Source organism: Tamandua tetradactyla, chromosome 20, assembly GCF_023851605.1.
Source record: "Tamandua tetradactyla isolate mTamTet1 chromosome 20, mTamTet1.pri, whole genome shotgun sequence".
NCBI classification, from domain to species: domain Eukaryota; kingdom Metazoa; phylum Chordata; class Mammalia; order Pilosa; family Myrmecophagidae; genus Tamandua; species Tamandua tetradactyla.
In genome coordinates this window covers 1,250,515-1,274,281 of record NC_135346.1, presented here as the reverse complement: position 1 = coordinate 1,274,281, position 23,767 = coordinate 1,250,515, and the positions used below count along the sequence as shown (strand labels likewise).

The 23,767-nt window shown below is 45.0% G+C and overlaps 1 protein-coding gene across 3 annotated transcripts in view; it reads right to left on the bottom strand.

Moving 5' to 3' along the window:
* Positions 1 to 23,767, bottom strand: part of TBC1D9B (TBC1 domain family member 9B) — a 75,550-nt gene that overhangs the window by 51,367 nt on the left and 416 nt on the right. For 2 of the 3 annotated variants that reach the window (XM_077138209.1, XM_077138207.1), the window contains exons 2-3: positions 8,080 to 8,190; positions 4,098 to 4,216 (exon numbers count right to left, since the gene is read on the bottom strand). In XM_077138209.1, the coding sequence (XP_076994324.1) occupies positions 4,098 to 4,216; positions 8,080 to 8,190 (230 nt within the window). The remainder of the gene's footprint in view (positions 1 to 4,097; positions 4,217 to 8,079; positions 8,191 to 23,767) is intronic. The other variant, XM_077138208.1, reaches the window with a different exon arrangement.

Here is a 23,767-nt window from a genome sequence, read left to right as displayed (position 1 = left end):
CCCCGGCAGGAGCCCTGTGCTGACAGCCTGCCCTGCCGCCCTTTACATCCCCACCACAGACCCACTGCCCAGGCCTCTGCATCTCTGGCCTGTGCTCAGAAGGAAGATGACAAAGACGCAGTCCCTACAGGAAGGGCGGCATGGGGATCGGATTGCCTGGCTCACAGGGTTGGGAGTTTCACGTGTTAACTGACAGACTTAAACTGCAAAAACTCACTGGGTGGTCAGAACAGGTGGCTTCACAGGGCCAGAATCGAACTCTGGGTCACCAGGCCGGGGGTGGGGAGGGCAGGAGTTAAGGCTAACAGAAGGGCTCCGACTCAGACGCTGGGACAGTTTTGGTCATGGACAGTGGTGACGGCAGTACAGAGGAACAAGGTTACAGAGGAAATGCCAGGTTATTTTACAGAATGAAAATTCTAAAATTCCACGGGGCTATTCCACACCGCACAGTAGCCCTGAGCAGACATGGGTGCTAGTTAGCAGTGCAGGTGTAAACACAAGCTGTCACCAGCAGCACCCGGCGCTCCACACCAAGGCAAGGAGTTGGACAGCGTGCCACAGGGGAATCTGTACTGCATGCACCACCACTCTATAAATGTACAATTTCTCTAACAAAAAACTCATGCTAGTAATTCAAGGTCTCATTTTTAGTTTACTTAAAACGACATTAAATGTCAAATAGAAAAACAACCACCGGGGAGGTTTTCAATGACTGACTGAGTCTCTTTAACAGCTCCAGGTATGCCCAGGGTTTAGAGGAGGTTAAATTATGGGATAGCCCGAATAATCCCCTCCACCCCAAGGACGCCCAAGTCCTAACTCCCAGACCCCTGCTTGTTACTGCCGTGGTAAAATGGACTTTGCCGATGTGGTTAAAATGAGGGCTTTGAAAAAGCGGTGGCCTTGGATGAAGAGTGACCCCATGTGACTGCCAGTGTCCTTGGGCAGGAGGTTCAGCACAGGAGCTGCGGTCTGTGTGTAGGTGTAAGAGGCCACGCCGCCGGCCTGCATGGGGGTGGAGGGGTGGGGGGGTAAGAGCCATGCTGTTGGCCTGTGTGGGGGTAGGGGGAGGCACGGGACCAGCGTCCTCCCAGGCCAGGCATCCTGTGCCCACAACGACCTCATCCCATCCTCCAGAGGAAGGAGTGGGTTTGGGGACATCAGTCGCAGCGGCGGCAGGAAGCTGACCAGCCGCATTCTAGGAACGTCCACTCTCCTGAACTTTCAAATGTACTGGCATAAAGTATTCATGGCATTCTCTCTCTTCTTAAAGTCTAATGTTCTCTTTCAGCTCTGATCTGTATTCTACGCTCAACACTGATTATTTTCAGTTTCTCTCCTTTTCCTCAATCACTCGCACTGTAGGTTCCTTTACATTATTTGCCTTCTTGGATTTGTCAATTTAACTGTTCCCTTGTTTTCCATGGAATAAATTTCGGTCCTTTTATTTCCTGCTTTTGAATTTCCTGGTTTCTCTACAGTTCTTTTTCCAACTTATTGGATGGGACACTTGGCTTGTTAATTTCCACCATTCCTTCTTTTATGATGTGATTGAATGCTTTACATTTCCCCTCCACATACTGCTTTCCCTGCAGCCCCCACACTCTGATTCGTACCAATATTTCAATTATCATCCAGTTCCAAATATTTTCTGACTTCTGTCTTTTCTCTGGGAAGCTCCTGGTACTTTCTGCTCAAGTCTATGAATTACTGGTATAAAAACTCACAAGGGCCTGACCAAAGTGACTTAGCACCGTGAAACCGTGCCCCAGTAACGCCCTCCCAGGAGTTTAACCCCAGGCAATCATCTCACAGCACAGGCCGCACTCAGTTAAATGCCCACTAGGGTGTGACTTATCTCCAAATAAGGAAACAACCTAAATTCACCATGACAAAAGTTTTTAAACGGTGCTACAACTTTCATAATCACTGTTTTGAGGGTTGTGAAATATTCCATGAAGTAGACCACATGTGACTTAACTAGTTCCCCAAATATAAACTGATAGCTCAGTAGCATATGGAAAGCACTCAACAAAATGCTAGTATTACATTCATTCAGCAGAGGTGAGAACTGCTGACTCTCCCTTATCCTGGGGCTGGGGGACACTGGTTCTGATCTTTTTGCTGTTGACAGGCAACATCCTGATACATACATGTAATCCTGCACATAAGAATTCACTGTAGGGTTAATTCTAAGGAATGGAATTGGTAGGTCAGAGGGCATCTGCATTTAAAAATAATGTCAGTTTTGTAATAAAGGCACATGCCAAGAAAGAATCGTCTCTTCAACAAATGGGGTTGGAAAACTGGATCTCCATATGCAAAAGAACAAAGGGGGATCCCCTACCTCACACTATATGCAAACATTCACTCAAAATGGATCAAATAAAGGACCAAAACCATGAAACTCCTAGGAGAAAACATAGGGAAGCAGCTCAGGACCCTGAGTTGGACAATGGTTTCTTAGATATTATACCAAAAGCACAAGCAATAAAAGAAAAAGTATATCGGTGGGACCTCATCAAAACTAAAAACATTTGTGCACAGAAGGATGTGACTGTGAATATAAAAAGACTATTTACAAAATGGGAGAAAATATTTGGAAACCACATATCCAACAAGAGTTTAATATCCAGAATAAATTTTAAAATCCTACAACTCAACAATAAAAAGACAAACAAGCCCATCAAAAAATGGGCAAAGACTTGAACAGATATTTCTCCAAACAGGAAATACAAATGGCCAAAAAGCACATGAAAAGATGTTCAACATAATGTCATTAGCCATTATGGAAATGCAATCAAAATTACAGTGAAATGCCATTTTACATCTACTAGAATGGCTACTATTTAAAAAAATGGAAAATAACAAGTGTGAGAGAAGATGTGGAGATATAGGAACACTCATTCATTGCTGATGGGAATGTAAAATGGTGCAGCCACGTTGGAAGACAGTTTGGCAGTTCCTCAGGAAGCTATAGAATTGCCACATGATCAGGCACTGCCACTGCTAGGTATATATCCAAAAGAAATGAAAGCAGGGTCTTGAGTAGATATTTGCACATTCATGTTCCTAGCAGTATTATTTATAGTGGCCAAAAGATGGAAGTAACCCAAGGATAAAGAAAATGCGGCATATACATACAATGGGATATTATTTAGCTATAAAAAGGAATGAAGTCATACATGTGACAACGTGGATGAAACCTAATGATACCAGAAATAAGCCAGGCACAAAGGACAAATTTTGCATGATCTCACTCTATGAAATAATCAGAATAAGCAAATATTCTTATTTTTGAATAAGAAACTGGAATGCAGGTTACCAGGGGCTGGGGTGGGGTTAGGGAATGAGGACTTAATGCTGAACTGATACAGACTTTCTGTTTGGGATGATGGAAAAGCTTTGGCAATGGATGGTGGTGATGGCAACACAACACTGCAAATGTAATTAACATCACTGAGTTCATTATTTGAGTGTGCTTAAAAGGGGAAATTTTAGGTTGTATATATATATATGTTACTAGAATAAAAACATTTCAAAAACTACAGGACTATACAACACAAGCATTAAACCCAAATGTAAATTACGGACTATAGTTAAAAGTACAATTATAGTAATTTTCTTTCATCAACTGTACAAAATATCAGACTAAAGCAAAGTGTCGAGAGTAGGGAAAACTGTGAGGGGAGGGTGGGGACAGGTAGGGAGGAGGGTATACAGAAATCTGTATTTTCTCCATTTTTCCAGAATCCTACAACTTCTCTAATTAAAAACACACCAAAAACATCCTACCATTTCCAGCTCCTTGCTCTGTCAGCCAGGGAACAGGCCAACAGAACAATGGATCTGCGCCCACATCCTGTGGCATGTGCCCAGGACAAAAACTCCCTGCAGGGCCGCAGTGGGCCCAGCGGGTCTTCACTGGGGGGCTCACGCATGCCCAGCATGCTAGCACTCACCGTCCAGTCTCCACCGCTGCAGAGCAGGAGAGAACTGGCACATGGCTGTTCTGGAGATGAAACATGGTGCTGCTGGAGAACACTGCCAACCCAGAAGAGGGGAGAGGGCTGTGAGCCTACGGGGAAACTTACGTGGATCTTGCCCTTGACGAAGGTGGTAATATCGTCCTCGCTGTCGAAGATGGACAACGTCTGGAGCAAGTTATGCTCCAGCCATTCCCAGTGCTTCGTGATCTCTTTGCGGGAGGAGCCTAGGGGAAGGGAGGGGAGGTAAAGAAAAGGGAAATCATGAAATCACCAAGCTTCAAACAACTTCATAACATGTTCTACTCTGTGCTGGGTTGAAGCTGTCATGTACCCCAAAAAAGCCAGGTTCTTTAACCCTGATTCAGTATTGTTGGGTGGGAGCTTTTTGATTAAGTTCTTTCCATGGAGATGTGGCCCACCCAACTGTGGGTGGGACCTTCGATTAGGTAGTTTCTGTGGAGATGTGTCTCCAATCACTCAAGGTGGGTCTTAGTCCGTTTACTGTGGTCCTCTAAGAAGGAGACATTTTAGAAAAGTTTCAGAGCAAAACAGAGACGTTTGGAGATGCAGAAGGAAAACACCTCCGGGGAAGTTGTTTAAAACCAGAAGCCAAAGGAAATCAGACAGCAGCCATGAGCCCTCAGAGCTGACAGAGGCGTTTGGACCCATCAGCCTTTCTTGAGTCAGGGTATCTTTTCCTGGATACCCTAGTTTGGACACTTTTATGGCCTTAGGGCTGTAGAGCTATAACTTGATAAATTTCCTTTTTAAAAGCTGTTCCATTTCTAGAGTACTGCATTCCAACAACTTTAGCAAACCAAAACACACTGTAATCCAAAATGTTAGTAAAAGGGAAAACTGTGAGTGAGGGGGATGTGGGAACCCTGTACTTTCTGCATGATTTTTCTGTAAACCTCCAACTGCTAAAAAACACCAAGAACTTAACAGTTAAAAACAAACAAAAATCCACCACGTAAATGCAAAGAGAGATTAAAAGGGGTGACCTAATTTGCTATGTTCAAGAGACTCAGGTCTTTGAAGTGCTTACTCATTTTCTTCTGAAACTTTCTGTTACATCACGAAAGTTCCAGGTAAAGAACAGACGCAGAGTCACAGAGGAGCCCATGGACAGATAGGCCTCGACGCCTCTCCAGCCCCAGGAGTGCACGCCACCACTAGACTCCTGTGTGTCCTTCCAGAGACAGTCCTCACATTGACAACTGTTTATCTCTACAGCTTTTCCTCCAGTCCTAGGACTTAGTGTGTTCATCAAGCTCTGTGATGAACCGGACAGTCAGGTTTTGTGTTAAGTGGTTGTCGCTGTCCCCTGAGAATGCAGGGCTCTACCAATGCCAACTGGAGCTTCTCATAGGCCTCGAGGTGTGGCTGGCTGGCTTCTTGCTGGGCAGGCAAGTGGGGCTTGTCTCTCTCCAGATATGCCCACGGTTTGACCCTCCGCCTCTCCTGCCTGCCTAGGGGCGGGCCTGTCCTCAGCAAGGGGCGCGGGGGAACGAAAGGCTGGAAGAAGGCAGCGGGATGCCTTTTGCCCCATCAAAGAACTGGGAAAGGGGTCCAAGGAGGAGAAGCCAAAGGTCAGGGAAGCTTTCCGTGTGGCCTGCCCCTCTGTCCCCCTCCACCGTAGGGTTTGCAGGAGCCTGGCCTGAGGCTTGCATTCTCAGAATATGAGAAAGAAAAGGAGCCAGGATACAGCCTCATTCCCTAGCCGCTCTGGGGTACAGATCCATGGACCTGGGGTGCTCAGGAGGCCGAGGAGATCACGGGGTCCACGGCATGGCCCATGATACCTAGCATGGAGGAGTATTTGCAAAGAAAGGAATCTGAGGGCCTGCTGAACACGGACCTCCCATCCAGGATGCCTGGCTCCTGCCACCCATCCTTCGCCACCGTGCTGGCAGAGCCAGTGCCTGCTGCCTTCTCCCTGTGCTCAGGCCTGTGCTCAGGTCCTGTTGCAACCCAGCGGGTCGTCCACCTCTTTCCATCTGCTCGGGCACTCACCACCCCTAACAAAGCCTCTGTGGGGAAGATGCCCTGCTGGCCCCAGGGGAGCATGCCTGCTGGACAGCCATTACAGCCTGAGCACACATCTCCAGCAGATCGAAACAGGCCATCCAAACAGCCTTGGTAAACCCTTGCAACTGTCTGTGATATTTTATTTTTCATTTTTCTTTGTTTCGTCTATGACATCCTTTCCCTGAGGTACACAGCCCGAGGCCTCTTTGCCAAAGGAAGAGGTTTCTCTCCCTTTTTCTCCTTTTGCCAGGAACCATTTAAATTTGAAGTTAAATTTGCATGTGATGCAATTCTACCATATCTTTTTGTTTTACACACACCTTCCTGGCAACCTGCAAACAGAAGCCTGTTGACACTGTGTGTCAAGCTCTGTCTACACTTTAATCATGAATATCTGTATACGCGCGTACTCTACTTGTATGCTAGGTGCTGGGGATATATAATAAAAATAATATAATAGCTAGTTAGGTTATTAAGTGGTATGTCCTGTCCTTATCACCTTACTTGATTCTTACAATGCTTCTGGGCCAGGTATCATTATTTTCGTTATTTATGAGGAAGCTCAGGCACAGAAAGGTTAAGTAACTTGCCCAAGATCACAGAGCTAGACATGGCCCAACCCGACTGTAACCCAGGCTGTCTGGCTGCAGAGCCCACCCCTGTCCTCAATAAGTGCCTGCTGTACTGGGAGAGACAGTCAGACAAGAACTGGCACAGTCGTACAGTGTAGAGGAGGTGGGCACGTGGGTCTAGGGCAATCTGGGAGGGCTTCCTATAGGGGACAGCACTGGGAAGAGTGTTGACCAAGAAGGAGATCAGGTGGACATCTGTTATGTCATGGGATGCTGGATTTATACCAGCCAGAAGGGAGGGGCTGGGGAAATTTTGTCTGGCAAATGGTTTGGTCCAGGCTACGAGCTGGGGAGACAGTGGGACCTAGAGGCGAGGATGGGGTGTATGGTCCTTAAGTGCCCAGCTAGGGCATCTGGGATTTATGAAGCAGTGCTGGTAGGCCCTGTTAGGGGGTGCTGGACGATGCAGATGGGAGGGAGGCACAGGGGAGGCTGAGGGCCACGGGATGTCCTTCTCCCTCCTGGTGGAGCAGTTGCCCCCAGCACCTCCCTATGTGTGGGCACAGAATTTCCCAGTGGCTGCGACCTAGGTGCAGCCAAACTCCCTGGCCGCCTCTTGGGTGGACACCCGGACCCCGGGGAGACCCCTCACAGCCAAGGCAGAATCAACTGCCTGCTATCCTCAGTGCCCTTCCCAAGCACAATCTGGGCTGCCTGCTTGGCCATGGGGAAATCACCTTCTTCCTCACCAGCAGGAGGGGGACGGTCACCTGCGCTGGGGCCTTTGTGGCCTCCCAGCACTACCCACCATCCCGGACCCATTCCGGGGCTATGGAGTCCTGTCCCCTTCTCCTTGGGTGCCAAGGAAGCCTACAAGCCAGAGGTGCGGGGCGGCCTCTGCAGGCGCAAGTCACTGGACACGGCCCAGTGGTCTCTGCCTTCCACTGAGCACACCACCCACCGGGAGCATGTGGGGAGGCCGGGGGTACCGGGAGGCCCGGGGTAGGGGGAGGCCAGGGGTGGGAGGCTGGGGCTCGGTGGGGCCCGGGGCAGGTGGGGAGGCCGGGGGCTCGGGGAGGACCCGGGCAGGTGGGGAGGCCGGAGGTGCCAGGAGACCCAGGATGAGCGGGGAGGCCGGGGGCGCAGGGAGGCCAGGGGGTGCCAGGAGGCCCAGGATGGGCGGGAGCGGGGCTGCTGTTGCCCCTGCCACGGCGACCTCGCGGGGCAGAGCTGGAAGGCGCTTCGTGCCTGCTCCCGGGAAGGCTGGGTGCCGTTTTCCCAGGTGGACAAGACCTGCAGGGAACCGGCGTGGGAACCGCTGGCAGAGGCCCAAGGGCTGCAGTCCCCGCGTGCCCCGCCTCCCCATACTGGGCCCCTGGGGAAGCCGCTCCCTCTGCTGGCGGGGCCAGGGCTCCCTGGCAACCGGGAACTGGACCACCCAGGAACGCGCCCCTTCCGCGCTCCCACCCCGCCCGGGCACCTACCGCATGCCACAGTCCAGTAGACCTGCGAGTCCTGGGTCTGGTGCAGGATGCGGAATGGGGCCACGCGGGCGCTTGAGTCCAGCACCACGTCCAGGGTGCCGACGAGGAGACCTGGGGGCAAGGCGCACGGTGCCAGGTGAGACGCTGAGCCCGCGGGAGGCGCCTCCCCCAACACCCCCCCCCCCAGGCGGGAAGCCCACCCTGAATCACCCACTTCGAATGGCGCCTTTTCTGGCCAGCATGTTCAGTGGGTGTCTGAGCCTACACAAAACACAACCTGTGTGTGCTAATGAAGTTGGCATCAGACCCCACCGACTGGGATGGATTCAGGTGTTAATGGAAGCCTCAAGGGCACCACAAAGGAAAAATGCAGAGACAGAAAGGAGGGTGGAGGTCAGCAGGGGCGGGAGGGCAGAGGGAACCGGCAGGAAGGAGACCTGGTGCGGGGTGTCTGCGTAGGGTGTGGGCACTGCCACGCGAATAGGGTTAACCCCACTGAGAAGGGCAGGCTTGGAGGGGCTGGGATGTAGGCTCACTGTGAATGTTTCCAAAATTAAAGGAGGGAGGGAGGGAGAGCAGTCAAGAAGAGACAATGACAGTAAGTGCAGTGTGTGATCCTCAATGGGATCTAATAATGGAGGAGAAAAGACTCAAAACGACATTTTTGGGACAGATGAAAAACCTGGACTATTCTGTAAGCTTTTTATCAGTGTTAAATTTCTGGAAGCTGGTAACTGCACTGAAGGTGGTTATATAACTGAATGTCTTTGCTCCTAGGCAACTGGGCCTAAAGTACTAAGTGGAGAAGGGGCAGGAGGCACACACCGTGCGCTGCCTGAAGCGGTGATGTACCCCAGCACAGCCATGGTCTGTTAGCCCAATTGTGGAGGGGTAGACCTGCTGAGGTCGTTTCCACGGAGATGTGACCCACCCATTCAAGAGTCCTTCCACCCCTTACCAGAGTCCTTTATGAGAGGATAAAAGGCAGAGACATTTGGGAAAGAGTTGAGAGATGCTAATAAGACATGCTTCTTCCTGAAGCTTCTGCTCAGTATCCTCACTCAGAAACACCCATAGGCACGGGCAGTTCCAGGTTCTGTGGGCCTCAAAGCATGAACGATTTTGGGGGCCCAAATACAAGACATGAAGAGAGACTTTGAGGAAGATGGCAGAGCAGGGAGTTCAGAACTCATTTCCTTGCAGAAACAGCTAGTGGACAGGCAAAAACTGTCCAAAACAAAAGTTCTGGGGCCCCAGAGACCCAGAAGGGTGGCTGAGCACCCAGGGAGGTGGGGGATGAAGGGACTGGGAAGCTGCATGAGAAGCTAGAATGCACTGGGCTGTGGCCAACTGTGGCTATCCCAGACAGGACCACTGTGGCTGAGGAGCTGGCAGAGGGCTAAAAACAAAATAATAAACAGAGGGCTGTGGGGAAGAGGTGCTGAAGAGTGCTGTCTGCTGGCCAGGCCAGGCCAGTGCAGCCTTGGGAAGCTGAAAACTAAAAAGGCTTTTTGGTGTCTCTCCTGACCCTCTTCCAGGGGCCCCTGGAAACTGGTCTGTGCACCCTGTAGGGTGCCTGCCCAGTTCTGGCTGGGAAATACCAACAAACCAAGTGTCAAACCCGATTGCCAACAGACTCCTAGACAAGACAGGGAAACTGACCTGCAGAATTATCTCATCAAGATAATCAGGTACCCAGATATCAAGAAAAAATTATAAGCTATACTAAGAAACAGGAAGATATGGCCCAGTCAAAGGAACAAACCAACATTTCAAATGATATGCAGGAGCTGAAACATCGATTAAGGATGTTTGAACAGACATGCAAAATCACAACAAAAATAAAATCAATGACTTGAGTGGACATAAGGCAAAAGAGATAAGGATATAAAGAAGACATTGGGTGAGCATAAAGAACTCAAAAGTTTGAAAAAACAAATGGGAGCACACATGGGAATGAAAGACACAATAGAAGAGATGAAAAAAAACAATGGGGACCCACAACAACAGATTTGAAGAGGTAGAAGAAAGGATTAGCGAACTAGAGGACAGAATATCTGAAATCCTACACACAAAGAAGAGATAGGGAAAAAGAATGGAAATATATGAGCAGGGTCTCAGGGTACTGAATGACAAGATAAGCATATGAAAATATATCTGTTATGAGTGTCACACGAAGGAGAAGAGAACAGAAAAGAGGAAGAAAGAATAATGGAGGAAATAATTACTGAAAATTTCCCATTTGTTATGGAAGACATAAAATTACAGATGTAAGAAATGCAGCATATCTCAAAGAGAATAGCTCCAAATAGACATACTCCAAGACACTTACTAATCAGACTGTCAAATGTCAAAGACAAAGAGAGAATTTTGAAATCAGCAAGAGAAAAGTAATCCATCACATATAAGGGAAGCCTGATAAGATGATGTGTGGATCTCTCAGCACAAACCATGGAGGTGAGAAGGCAATGAACAGTATGATATATTTTAGAAACGGAAAGAAAAAAGCTCCCAACCAAGAATTTTAAATCTGGCAAAACCTTTCTTCAAAAAATGAGAGGGAGTTTAAAATATTTTCAGACAGTCACTGAGACAATTTGTGACTAAGAGACAAGAACTACAAGAAATACTAAAGGGAGCACTGCAGGCAGAGAGGAAAAGATAGGAGAGAGAGAGGTCTGGAGAAGAGTGTAGAAATGAAGAATATCAGTTAAGGTAAAAAGAGAGAGAGAGAAGAGAAAAAAAGATGTGACATATGAAGTCCAAAAAACAAAATGGTAGAAGAAAGAACTGCCTTTACAGTAATAACACTAAAATATTAATAGATTAAATTTCCCCAATCAAAAGACAAAGACAGGCAGAATGAATTAAAAAACAGGACCCACCTACAGGGTGTCTACAGAAGAGTCATTTTAGAGTCAAGGACAAAAATAGGTTGAAAGTGAAAGGTTGGTATTCTAGTTTGGTAACTGCTGGAATGCAACATCCAGAGACAGATTGGCTTTTAATAAAAGGGGATTTATTTCATTAGTTCTTCAGAGGAAAGGCAACTAACTTTCAACTGAGGTTCTTTCTTATGTGGGAAGGCACCACGTAATCTCTGCTGGCCTTCTCTCGAGACCTCTGGGTTCCAGCAACTTTCCCTGGGGTGATTTCATTCTGTATCTCCAACGGCTTGGGTTGAGCTGCATGTGCTGAGATGAGGTATGCTGAGCTGCTTGGGCTGTGTTACGTTGAGCTCTCTCATTTAAGTACGAGCCAATTCAATCAAACATCATTCACTGCAGCAGGCATGCCTCCTAGCCGACTGCAGATGTTATCAGCAACAGATGAGGTTCGCATGGCATTGGCTCATGTCCACAACAATAGTTCCAGGCACCTTCACCTGGCCAAGCTGACACCTGAACCTAACTCCCACAGCTGGAAAAGATATTTCATGCAAACAACAACCAGAAAAGAGTTGGGTAGCTATACTAATATCTGAAAAATTAGACTTCAAATGTAAAACAAAAGAGACAAAGAAGGACACTGTGTTAATAAAAGGAACCATTCAACAAGAAGCCATAGCAATCATAAATATGTATGCACCAAGCCAGAGTGCTCCAGAATACATGAGGCAAACACTGACCACACCTCAGGAAGAGGAAGAAGGAAGAAGTAGACAACCACATGAAGAGAGAAGTAGACACCTCTACCATAGTAGTTGGAGACTTCAGTTACCCACTTTCATCAATGGATAGATCTAGACAGAGGATCAATAAGGAAACAGATTTTGAATAATACAATAAATGAACCAGACTTAACAGACATTTACAGAACATTACACCCCACGACAGGAGGATACACATTTTTCTCAAGTGTTCATTGATCATTCTTAAGGACAGACCATATCCTGGGTCACAAAGCAAGCCTCAATAAATTTAAAAAGACTGAAATCATACAAAACACTTTCTTGTATCATAATGGAATGAAACTGGAAATCAAGAACAGGCAGAGGGCCAGAAAATTCACAAATATAAGGAGGCTAAACAATATACCGTTAAACAACCAGTGGGATTAAGGAAGAAATTACAAGAGAAATCAGAAAATATCTCGAGGCAAATGAAAATGAAAACACAACAGATCAAAATTTATGGGATACAACAAAGGCAGTGTGTTGACTGAAGATGATTGCAAAACTATATAGATTTTACAATGTGACCATATGATTGTGAAAACCTTGTGTCTGATGCTCCTTTTACCCAGGGTATGGACAGATGAATGAAAAAGATGAGTGAAAAAGTAAGGACAAAAAATATATAAAACGATAGGGTATGGTAAGGGATAAAAATAAATGGGCAGTTTGCAATACCAGGGGTCAATGAGAGGGAGGGGTAACGGGGTATGGGATGTATGAGTTTTTTTCTTTTTTTATTTCTTTTTTCTGGACTGATGCAAATGTTCTAAAAACGATTATGGTGATGAATACACAACTATGTGATGATATTGTGACTGTATACCATGAATGGACTGTATGTGTACAAAGGTTTCTCAATGGATGATGGTGGCCTAAGGGCACATTAACTGAGGAATGGAAGGGGGAACTAAGGTTTCATGTTTACATACAATAGACTATTGAGTGGCAGAAAGAATGAATGAAGTTGTGAGGCTTGTAACTAGTTGAATGAACCTTGAGGACTGTTATGAATGAAATGTCAGAAACAAAAAGATAAATATTATCAAGCCTCACCATATGGACTGAAGACAAGAGCGTGGGTTATCAGGTTGGGGCCTAGTGTCAAGTGTTCTAGATTGTAAACTCTTACAGCAGTCACATATATTCAGGAGTTGTTACTGGTATTTCTAAATTCTGAGATACTCAGCTGTTTTATTATAACCTGGACATTCCCTGAAACTTCAAGTATTTATGTGACACTAGACAAAGATACTACAAGAAATGAATATTAGAGATGACCCTCCTTAATGAATGTAGATGCAAAAACCCTCAACAAAATACTCGCAAATTGAATCCAGCAGCACATTAAAAGAATTATACACCATGACCAAGTGGGATTTATTCCAGGTATGCAAGGCTGAAAATCAATAAATGCAATACACCATATCAATAACGTAAAAAGGAAAAACCAGATGCTCATCTCAAGTGATGCAGAAACCATATCAATAACATAAAAAGGAAAAACCATGTGATCATCTCAATTGATGCAGAAAGGGCACTTGATAAAATTCAGCATCCTTTCTTGATAAAAACACTTTGAAAAATATAAGAGGAGGGAACTACCTCAACCTGACTATATGAGTGACACTGTCCTCGACAGGGAGAGACTGCAGGCTTTCCCTCTATCATCCAGACAACAGCTCCCACTGCCCCCACCCCAGGCACCATGGTGCTGCAAGTCCTAGCCAGAGCAGTTAGGTGAAAGAAAGAAACAAAAGGCACCCAGATTTAAAAGGCAGAAGCAAAACTTTCACTATTTACAGATGACAGGAGCCAATATTTAGAAAGTTCCTAAAAATGTATAGCAAAGCTAGTAAATGCTAACAAGTAAGTTCAACAGAGTGGTGGGACACAAAAATCAAGTAGTGTTTCTATATATTAGCAATGAGCAGTAGGAGGAAGAAATCAAGAAACACATCTCATTTACAGTAAGAACTAAAAGAATCAAATATCTAGAAATACATTTAACTAAGTATGTAAAGGACCTGTATTCAGAAAACTACAAAACACTGTAAAACAAAAGAAAAAAGACTTAAATAAATGGAAAGACATTCCATGTTCATGGACTGAAGACTAAGTGTTGTTAAGATGTCAATTCTACCTAAACTGATGAACAGATAGAATGCAATCCCAATCAAAATTCCAATGGCTTATTTTGCAGAAATAGAAAAGTCAGTCATCAAATTGATCTGGAAGGGTAAGGGGCCCTGATTATACAAAAATATCTTGAAAGGGAAGAACAAAGTTCGAGGACTAACACTTCCCAACTTTAAAGCATATTACAAAACTACCGTGGTTAATGGTATGACTTCTAAATGTTGGGTTAATTAATTAAAAAAAAAAAAAAACTACCGTGGTCAAAACAACATGCCTGGTATAAAGACAGACATATCGATTGATGGAATCGAATTGAAAGTTCAGAAACAGACCGCACATTTCTGATCCAATGATTTTTTTTAAAAATATTTTTATTGAGATATATTCACACACAGTCCATCCATAGTATACAGTTAGTGGCTCACAATATCATCACATAGTTGTGTATTCATCACAATGATCATTTTTAGAACATCTGTATCACTCTGGAAAAAGAAATAAAAAGGAAAAAGAAAAACCCATACATCCCATACCCCTTGCCCCTCCATTTTAATGAATCTCTAGTATTGCAATCTACCCAATTTTTTTTTTACCTCTTATCCTTGCCCCCATTTATTTATTTATTTTTTAAAGAGATCAACAAATGCCATTTTAATTTTAAAATTGTGATAACTGACATTGCTCAATACTAGTATCCCTTTTTCCTATAAAATTTCCAGAATTCTCTTACCCCACCCATTTTCTCAAGATGCTTACAAATGTAGTTTTTTTTGGAAACCGAATTGTAAGGAGCATTTTCCATTTCTTGGATCCCTACCAAATGGTAAAGGCTTTTTAATTTTATGGTTCAGTTGCCTTAGTTAGCTTAGGAAAACAGGAGGAAATGCCAGTATGCTGTGAGGTGTTCTTCAAACCCTCCCCAATGCATTCTGTAATGTTCAAGAGAACTTAATCCTGGTGCACAGACCAGCACAGCAGAGCACTGCTCTCACCCTGCAGCTCTTGCCTTCCCATCTCTCAGTCCCTTTCCTTTGGTTTACTTTGCCTCAACTCCCTTTATTTTTTCCAAGGTTATGTTTTGAAAATATCTACCTCCGTTGTCTCTTCCCAAGACTCCATGCCTTTGTCATAATTTAAAAAATCATCCTCAAGAAGATTTCCTCATATTTTTACAAATATAGTATCTTAAAATCTTACACTTCTGAAAAAGAATAAATATACAAACTCATATATGTAGAATTCTGTACAATACAAATTATAGTTGGTGAGACATTATACATGGCACAAATGTTTAACAGAAGTTTGCTTAATGGGATTGAATTTCACCTGGTGTGCAAGCACATTTAAGACTGTGGTTGACACAATGGCTACATCTATATTAACAAACCTCAAGACATTATAGCTATATGAAATGTCAAGGCCTTAAAATGTGCTTTAATGCAAAACAATGTCTGATCTACATCAACACTCTCACTTTAAAACTTATTTTTGTATAAAAGTTATTTTAATTCATCAATATATCAAATTATATCAGTTTTCATTGGAACATGTGCAATGTGTGTCTTCTATTTAAATTGATCTCAAACAAGGCATGTGATTATTCCAACAACACAAAAATAGATTTAGCTCACCATGAGGTAGAACAGTGATAAAAATTCGTACAACAGAATAATTAACTCAAACTTACTTCCAAAGAATTAACTTAACAATCATAAATGATGGGCAGTTTGAATGTAATTTTAAACATATCAAGGCAAAGGACTAGAGAGTCTGAGAACTGTAACCCAAGAGCTATAAAAAGACAGTATTAAGGCTACAAGAGGTTCAGCTGCCAGGGACTGACAAAAAATATATATATTGCCAGGGTACAAAGAATAGAAAAACAGGTTCAATATTGAGTGAAAATGTGAGTATCAGTGTTGTTAGGCTAAAATGAAATGTAGAGGCAAGTCCATTGATTGTAGAAGATAAAAAGCTATGTACAATTTAAGACAACAACTACAAATATTTTGCAGACTTGTTGAATCAATTTTTATTTCATTTCTCCTTGGAAAAAAATGCTTCTTTCCAAGGATGTTAATTACACTTCCACTTATGTACTATGTTCTTAGAACACAAAAGGGGAAAATATTAGAAAACAAACCCAAAAGTAACTAATAAATAACAACATATTTTTGAAAGCAAGTCTGACAGTGCAGTTCTAATCTAATTAATGCATCAAACCCCACAAATCCTTGGTTGAATATAAACTACACCATCATTTCACATAATGCTTACAGACAAAATTATGAAGATAAGTGATAAGGTTAATTAGCCATAATAAATAAGTAAATGTCATAAATTACTAATCACTTTTAGTCAACAAAATAGGGTTATTTAATAATGTTCCCCAAATACAGCTGGCAGCACTGCTAATGAGCACTTGTGTCTTACCTCACACCCCCCCTCAACTTAATACACTGCAGGCTTGGTCTGAAATGAAGCACAGAAGTCCACATTTTTCCTTGGATGACATGGTTAATCAGCACTTAGATATAAGGTACTCAGACTCTTCAGGGTAATAACATGGTTTCAGAACAGACTTACTCGTTCTTTTTATTTTTGGATGGAAACTCATATAATCCCAAAAGCAGTAAGTGGAAGAGCAGCAATCACTGAGGCGGTAACAGCTGGACAGCACCGAGGACGGCTCGGGAATACCACTGGGACAGTAACAGCTGGACAGCACTGAGGACACTCAGGAATACCACTGGGGCGGTAACAGCTGGACAGCGCCGAGGACACTCGGGAATACCACTGGGACGGTAACAGCTGGACAGCACTGAGGACACTCGGGAATACCACTGGGACGGTAACAGCTGGACAGCGCCGAGGACACTCGGGAATACCATTGGGACGGTAACAGCTGGACAGCACTGAGGACACTCGGGAATACCACTGGGGCGGTAACAGCTGGACAGCGCCGAGGACACTCGGGAATACCATTGGGACGGTAACAGCTGGACAGCGCCGAGGACACTCGGGAATACCATTGGGACGGTTAACAGCTGGACAGCACTGAGGACACTCGGGAATACCACTGGGACGGTAACAGCTGGACAGCGCCGAGGACACTCGGGAATACCATTGGGACGGTAACAGCTGGACAGCACTGAGGACACTCGGGAATACCACTGGGACGGTAACAGCCGAACAGCACCCAGGCCGCCAGGTGAGCCGGGGCTCAGCACCTCTGGAGAACGCGAGGGCTGCGAGACAACAGAGGCTCGAAGGCCGAGGCGGCCACGGCCGGCACCTTGGGGGTGTTGCCCGCGGATTGCTGGGGCCCTCGACCCGCGGCTGACGGGCCCGGGAGCCCAGGAAAAGCCGGCCTTTCCCTGCCAGTTGTTTACACGAAACTGGCCGCGCAAACCAGGCCTCCATCCAGCCGGGGGCTTGCGGGGCCGGCTGCCCCTCCCCCGGTCCAGAGGCCTCCAGGTCCGCAGGCCCTGACGCGGCGGCCTGGGCTTTGGGACTGCACAGGCGTCCCCAGCGGGCTGCCAAGGGGGACTCGCGGCTGCGCGGAGCCCTAAGCCCCCCCATTTATTTATTTACTTTTTATTCTTATTTTTTTTACTCATCTGTTCACACCCTGGAAAAAAAGGAGCACCAGACACAAGGTTGTCAGAATCACACAGTCACACTGTAAAAGCTATATACCATTATACAATCATCTTCAAGAAACAAAGCTACTGGAACATACCCCAACAGTTTCAGGTACTTCCCTCCAGCCACTCCACTACACCATAAACTAAAAAGGGACATCTATGTAATGCATAAGAATAACCTCCAGGACAACCTCTCAATCTGTCTAAAAGGTCAACTGATTTTTAACAAGGCTTCCAAGTCCACTGAACTGGGACAGAACTGTCTCTTGCAATGGTGTTGGGAGAACTGGTCATCCCTATCCAAAGAATAAAAGAACACCCTTTTTCACATGGTATACAAAAAATTAACTTAAAATGGGTCAAACACCTAAATATAAGAGCCAAAACCCTAGAACTTCTAGAAGAAAAACTAGGGAAGCATCTTCAAGATCTTGTGGTAGGAGGTGGCTTCTTAGACCTTATACCCAAAGCACAAGCAACAAAAGAAAATACAGATACATGGGAATTCCTCAAAATTGAATTATTTTGTGCTTCAAATGACTTTGTCAAAAAGGTGAAAGGCAGCCTACTCAACAGGAGAAAATATCTGGAAACCACATTTCCAATAAGGGCTTAATATGTAAAATAAAAAAGAAATCCTACAACTCAACAATAAGAAGACAGCTCAATTTAAAAATGGGCAAAAGACTTGAATAGATGTTTTTCCAATGAAGAAATATAAACAGCTAAAAAGCACAAGAAAATATGCTCAACTTCACCAGCTATTAGGGAAATGCAAACCAAAACCACAATGAGATATCATTTACACCTAGCAAAACAGCTGCTATTAAACAAATAGGAAATTACAAGTGCTGGAGATGATGGGGAGAAATTACAACCCTTGTTCACTGCTGAGGGGCATGTAAAATGGAACAGCCAGTCTGGAGGACAGTCTGGCCATTTCTCAGAAAGCTAAGTGGAGAGTTCCCTATGATCCAGTAGTCCTGCTGCTTGGCATACATCAGAAGAGCGGACGGCAGGGACATCAGCAGACACTGGCAAATCCACGTTCACAGACGCATTATTCACAATTGCCAAAAGATGGAAACAACCCAGCCGCCCATCAATCGATGAATGGATAAGGAAAATGTGATGTACACATACGATGGGATATTACTCAGCAATAAGACCTGAAGCACAAGACAACATGGATGAAGCTTGAGGACATTACGGGGAGTGAAATTAGCCAGACAGAAAAGGACAAATGTTATGAGCTCACCAATATGAATTAATTATAATGAGAAAACTCATGGAGTTAATGTCTAGAATTTAGGTCACCAAAGGACAGAGTGAAGTAGAGAATGGGGAGCTGATGCTTAATTTGCACAGAACTTTTAGTAAGGCTGACATCAAATGTTTGGAAAGGGACAGAGGTGATGGTACACGTCACTGGGAGTAATTCAGTGCCGAATTACGGGTGTGATGGTGGCTGAAAGGGGAAGCTCAGGCGCGTGTGTGTCACCAGGAGGACAGCCACAGGACGAAACCCAGGGCTGCGTAACACACCGAGCCCTGCTGAGGACGATGAAGGCGGGGAATTGCGCAAGCACAAGAAGTTTCTTCCGTGAGCTAGAGCAAATGCATGTCACCATTACAAGGTGTTAATAATAGGGTGGTATAGGGAGAAATAAACCTAACACAAACTATGGACTAGAGTCAAAAGTAATAAAATAGAGAGAGCAGCCTATTATTAACACCTTGCACTGGTGTGCTGCATTTGTTACAACTGGTGAAAGCATGTTTTTATAACTGTACTATTAACTATATTCCATGGTTTAACTTAGGGTTCACTGCTTGTATAGTGCCATTTCACGGATTTTAAAAACTTTTTATCCTATTACTATATATACAATATAATATATCCGCTTTTAACCAGAATTATATATATTTCAGAGCTGTTAATGTCGTGCTACCATCACCACTATCCATTACCAAAACACTTCCATGGTTCCAAATAGGAGCTCTCTATATTTTTTTTAAAGAAAATAAAAATAAAGGTAAAAACAACATCCAGGGTACACAGGTGATTCAGTGGTAGAATGCTCGCCTTCCACGCAGGAGACCCGGGTTCATTTCCTGGACCATGTAATCCCTCCAAAAAACATCATCATCCAGAATATTCAAAACTTCCTATCCCCCACCCCATTGTTTTTTAATTTTTCCTTTATTTTCTTACTCTTTGTTCATACACTGGATAAAAGGAGCATCAGACACAAGGTTTTCACAACCACACAGTCACACCGTAAAAGCTCTATAGTTATAAAATCGTCTTCGCGAATCAAGGATACTGGAACACAGCGCTACCATTTCAGGCACTTCCCTCCAGCCACTCCAATACAGTATAAACTAAAAAGGGATAGCCATATAATGCATAAGAACAACCTTGAGAATAACCTCTCGACTCTATTTGAAATCTCTCAGCCACTGACACTTTATTTTGTCTCATTTCTCTCTTCCCCCTCTTGGTTAAGAAGGGTTTCTCCATCCCAGGATGCTGGGTCCCAGCTCACCCTGGGAGTCCTATTCCACTGAGAGGGAGGGCAGTGGGTTCACAACAGTAATATTTTAATATTCTCCCATCAATTGTAACAAAGGTACCACATCATTGATAAGTGTCAGTAATAGGGCACTATAAGGAATATGTGAGGCTTTTTTGGGAGCAATTAAAACGTTCTGAAATTGACTATGATGATGAAAGCACAATTCTGTGATTATACTGAGTCACTGATTATACATGTTGGATGTTGTGGTAATCAGATTCAGTTGTCAACTTGGCCAGGTGAAGGCACCTAGTTCTGTTGCTGTGGACATGAGCCAATGGTCCGTGAACCTCATCTGTTGCTGATTACATCAGCAGTCAGCTAGGAGGCGTGTCTGCTGCAATGAGTGACTTTTGACTTAATTGGCTGGTGCTTAAATGAGAGAGCACAATGTAGCACAGCCTACCTCATATAAGCACTCACAGCTCAGCCCAGGCCTTTGGAGATGCAGAAAGAAGTCACCCCGGGGAAAGTTGTTGGAACCCAGGGGCCTGGAGAGAAGACCAGCAGAGACCATCCTATGCCTTCCCACATAAGAAAGAACCTCAGTGGAAAGTTAGCCGTCTTTCCTCTGAAGAACTAACAAAATAAATCCCCTTTTATTAAAAGCCAATCCATCTCTGGTGCGTTGCATTCCGGCAGCTAGCACACTAGAACAGATGGACTGTATGGTACATGAATATATGTTATAAAAAAAGAAAAATACAAAATCATAAATACAAAATTAGATTTGAAAATGAGAATTTCTTTAGGATGACAAAATATAACAAGCAACAATTAAAAAACTGAGCAATACCACAAACATCACAAATCCAGAAAAATAACTTTTATTAACTGCAAGATACATCTTCTAATTTTTTTAAAAAATTAATTAAAAATCTTTTTATTTTATAAACAAATGCTCCCCTTTCCCCACTGCCCTCATTCTGCCAGTAACCTTCTAGCTGTGCAAATCGGCTCTTATAAGAGCTGTTATTCAATATTTGTCCTTAGGTGACTTGCTTATTTCTCTGAGCACGTTTTCAAGCTTCTTCCATGCTGCAGCATGTCTCAGAACTTCATTCTTTTTAGGGGCTGAATAATATTCCATCATTGCATCTAACATTTTCTTTATCCATTCATCTGTTGATGGTCAGTTGGGTTCTTGCCACTTCTTGGCAACTGTAAAAATGGTTCTATGAACATTAGTGTACAAGTAGCTGTTTCATTCTTTTGGGGTATACACCTAAAAGTAGAATTGCTGGTAATTCTGTACTTAACTCTTTGAGGAGCTCCCATTTGCTCTCCACAGTGGCTGCACTGTTTTGCATGCACTACAGTTTTAATTTCTTCCCATCCTCTCCAACACTTATTTCCCTTTTTAAAAAATAATTGTGGTCATAGCACAAATTTAGAGTTTCCCATAAATTACCTTTGCTGGTTAAGGATGTTGAGCATCTTCTCGTGTTTATTGGCCATTTGGAGAAATGTCTATTCAAGTCCTAGGTTTTTAATTGCATTTTTTTGTTGTTGTTGTTTCTAGATAGTAACTTTTAAAAAAAATATATCTGAATTCTCTCATCCTGCAGGTTGTCCTTTCTCTCTCTTGATAATTTCCTTTGACGCACAAACATTTCCAATTTTGGTGAAAATCTGTCGCTTGTAGACTCATCTCATTTTTGTTTCTGTACTTGGACACTGCTTTATAGAACAATGATTTCGTTACATCCGTTTCCATACAAAGAACTGAGAGATTAGGTAATCTGCCTCTGCCAGAGGACAAGTTTTCATTATAGAAAGTTTAGGAAAGTTTCTTTCAGTCTCAAAACTCATTACTGTGAAGGACATGTAAATTTTAAAAATTGTCAAATTAGATAAAACACTGCTCCAGTCTTTTTCACCTGTGAGCTGAAGCATTCTAGGGCATTTCAAGTTTTCCTTCCCAGTGCACATACCCTTTGGACTAATGACATGTATATGCCAGTTTGTGTTAGGGAGCGTTGACTTTGTTAATGTCACTGTTTCTACTAAATCAGCAGAAATTCCTGATTCACTCCTTTCCATTAATTGAATTATCAAGCAGTTAAAAAATTTGGTCATTTTTCCTATTCGTAATTTATTTCTTCCTTTGACCTGCTGCTTTTGGTATGATCTAAACATATTTTATCATTTTCGTGTTATCTGAATAATTTCTACTGATTTTATTAATTTTAATAATTTTGCTTCAATCTGCCTTTTATTCAAGAAATAAAATACACAATTACAAAAGAAGGTACCCTCCATATCCATGCAAATCAGGAGTCTGTAATTTGTCATCTATTTTATTGAAATGTTCTAAAATGTCTCTCCAAATTGCAGTGAAAGAAGCATATTCAAGGCTACCAGCATTTGGAATAAATTTGTTTTCACTGTTCGCAGAGGTTTTTCTTCTAGTCTTGCCAAGTTTATTTTACGGGGACTAAAATGCTGACGCATCCGCGCTGCTGGACCAAAAGAGCTTTTTATTGGGCAGACGGGCTCACTACACCCACGCTCTTTAATGAAAAGTTCAAGTTGGCATCCGTCTTTAAAAAACAGCCCTGAATAAAACCATGTAAGTCTCTTCCTCTCCGGGCCACGGTGGGAGACAGGGAAAGCCGAAGCCGGGGCAGGTGCGCAGAGGGAGGTGCGTCAGCTCTCATCAGGCCTAGCCTGCTTGGGTCCCGCAGCGGAGGTGGGGGCAGGAGGAGGGGGCCAGGAGAAGGAGGGGGCGAGCCAAGAGGAGGGGGGTTGAGCCAGGAGGGTAGGGCGGGCCAGGAGGAGGGAGGGCGAGCCCTCCCTGCACCAGGATGGACAAGTGGACATGCCCACCTAGGAAAAGGTGCGCAGCACAAGGGCTTACCGCCCGCTGCCCAGTGCGCCCCCAGGTGCCCGCGGGTGAGGACACGCACCTTCTCCCGCCGGCTCACCTGCCTAGGCAGGCCTGGAGCAGCGTTGGCGGCAGACCGCAGGTCTCTGACCTGCTCTGCACAGCCTGGTCGCGGGGCGGGTCAGCACTGGCTCACACAGGCCCAGGGCTACGCGCCGGAAGCACTGCTGGAGCGCTGACTTTTCCTGGAGCGCTACAGCGTCTTCCACCAGAAAAAACCGCCGGAGAGGCTGCTGCAGAGGTCACCCACAGCAGGCCGGCGGCCGCTAACATTCAAAATCAGGACACTTCGCGGCGGCTTCTCTCCACGCGCGGGTTCTCTCCCTGGCTTCTGGCTCCTTTTCGCGGCCTTCATGGGCAGGATCCAGCGGCCCAGCTCTGGGATCACCCAACACAGGTCCCGCCCTGAGCTGCGGTCATTCTTTTACAAGAGGAAGGCAGGGGCGCGCACTCGGGTTTCTGGGCAGGCCAGGCGCCTCTGTGCGCGCGGCTCCCGCTGGCACCGGCCGGCCTGCCTCACCCACCTGCGCGCCCAGCGCGCAGACCAGGCCGTGGAGGTTCGGGGGCCGCGGTGGCGCAACGTGCCCCCCAGGACGGGGCGCAGAGGAGGGTTGGCAAGCTTCCCGAGCCCCTGACGATGAGCTGGGCCGTGCGAGGCTGCAGCCCCACTGGCACCAAGAGGCAGGCGACGGGGGCCGGGGGCGCATCTTCGGTGAACCGCAGAGCAAACGCGTGCCTGGGCCCGACCGCCCTCCAGGAGCGT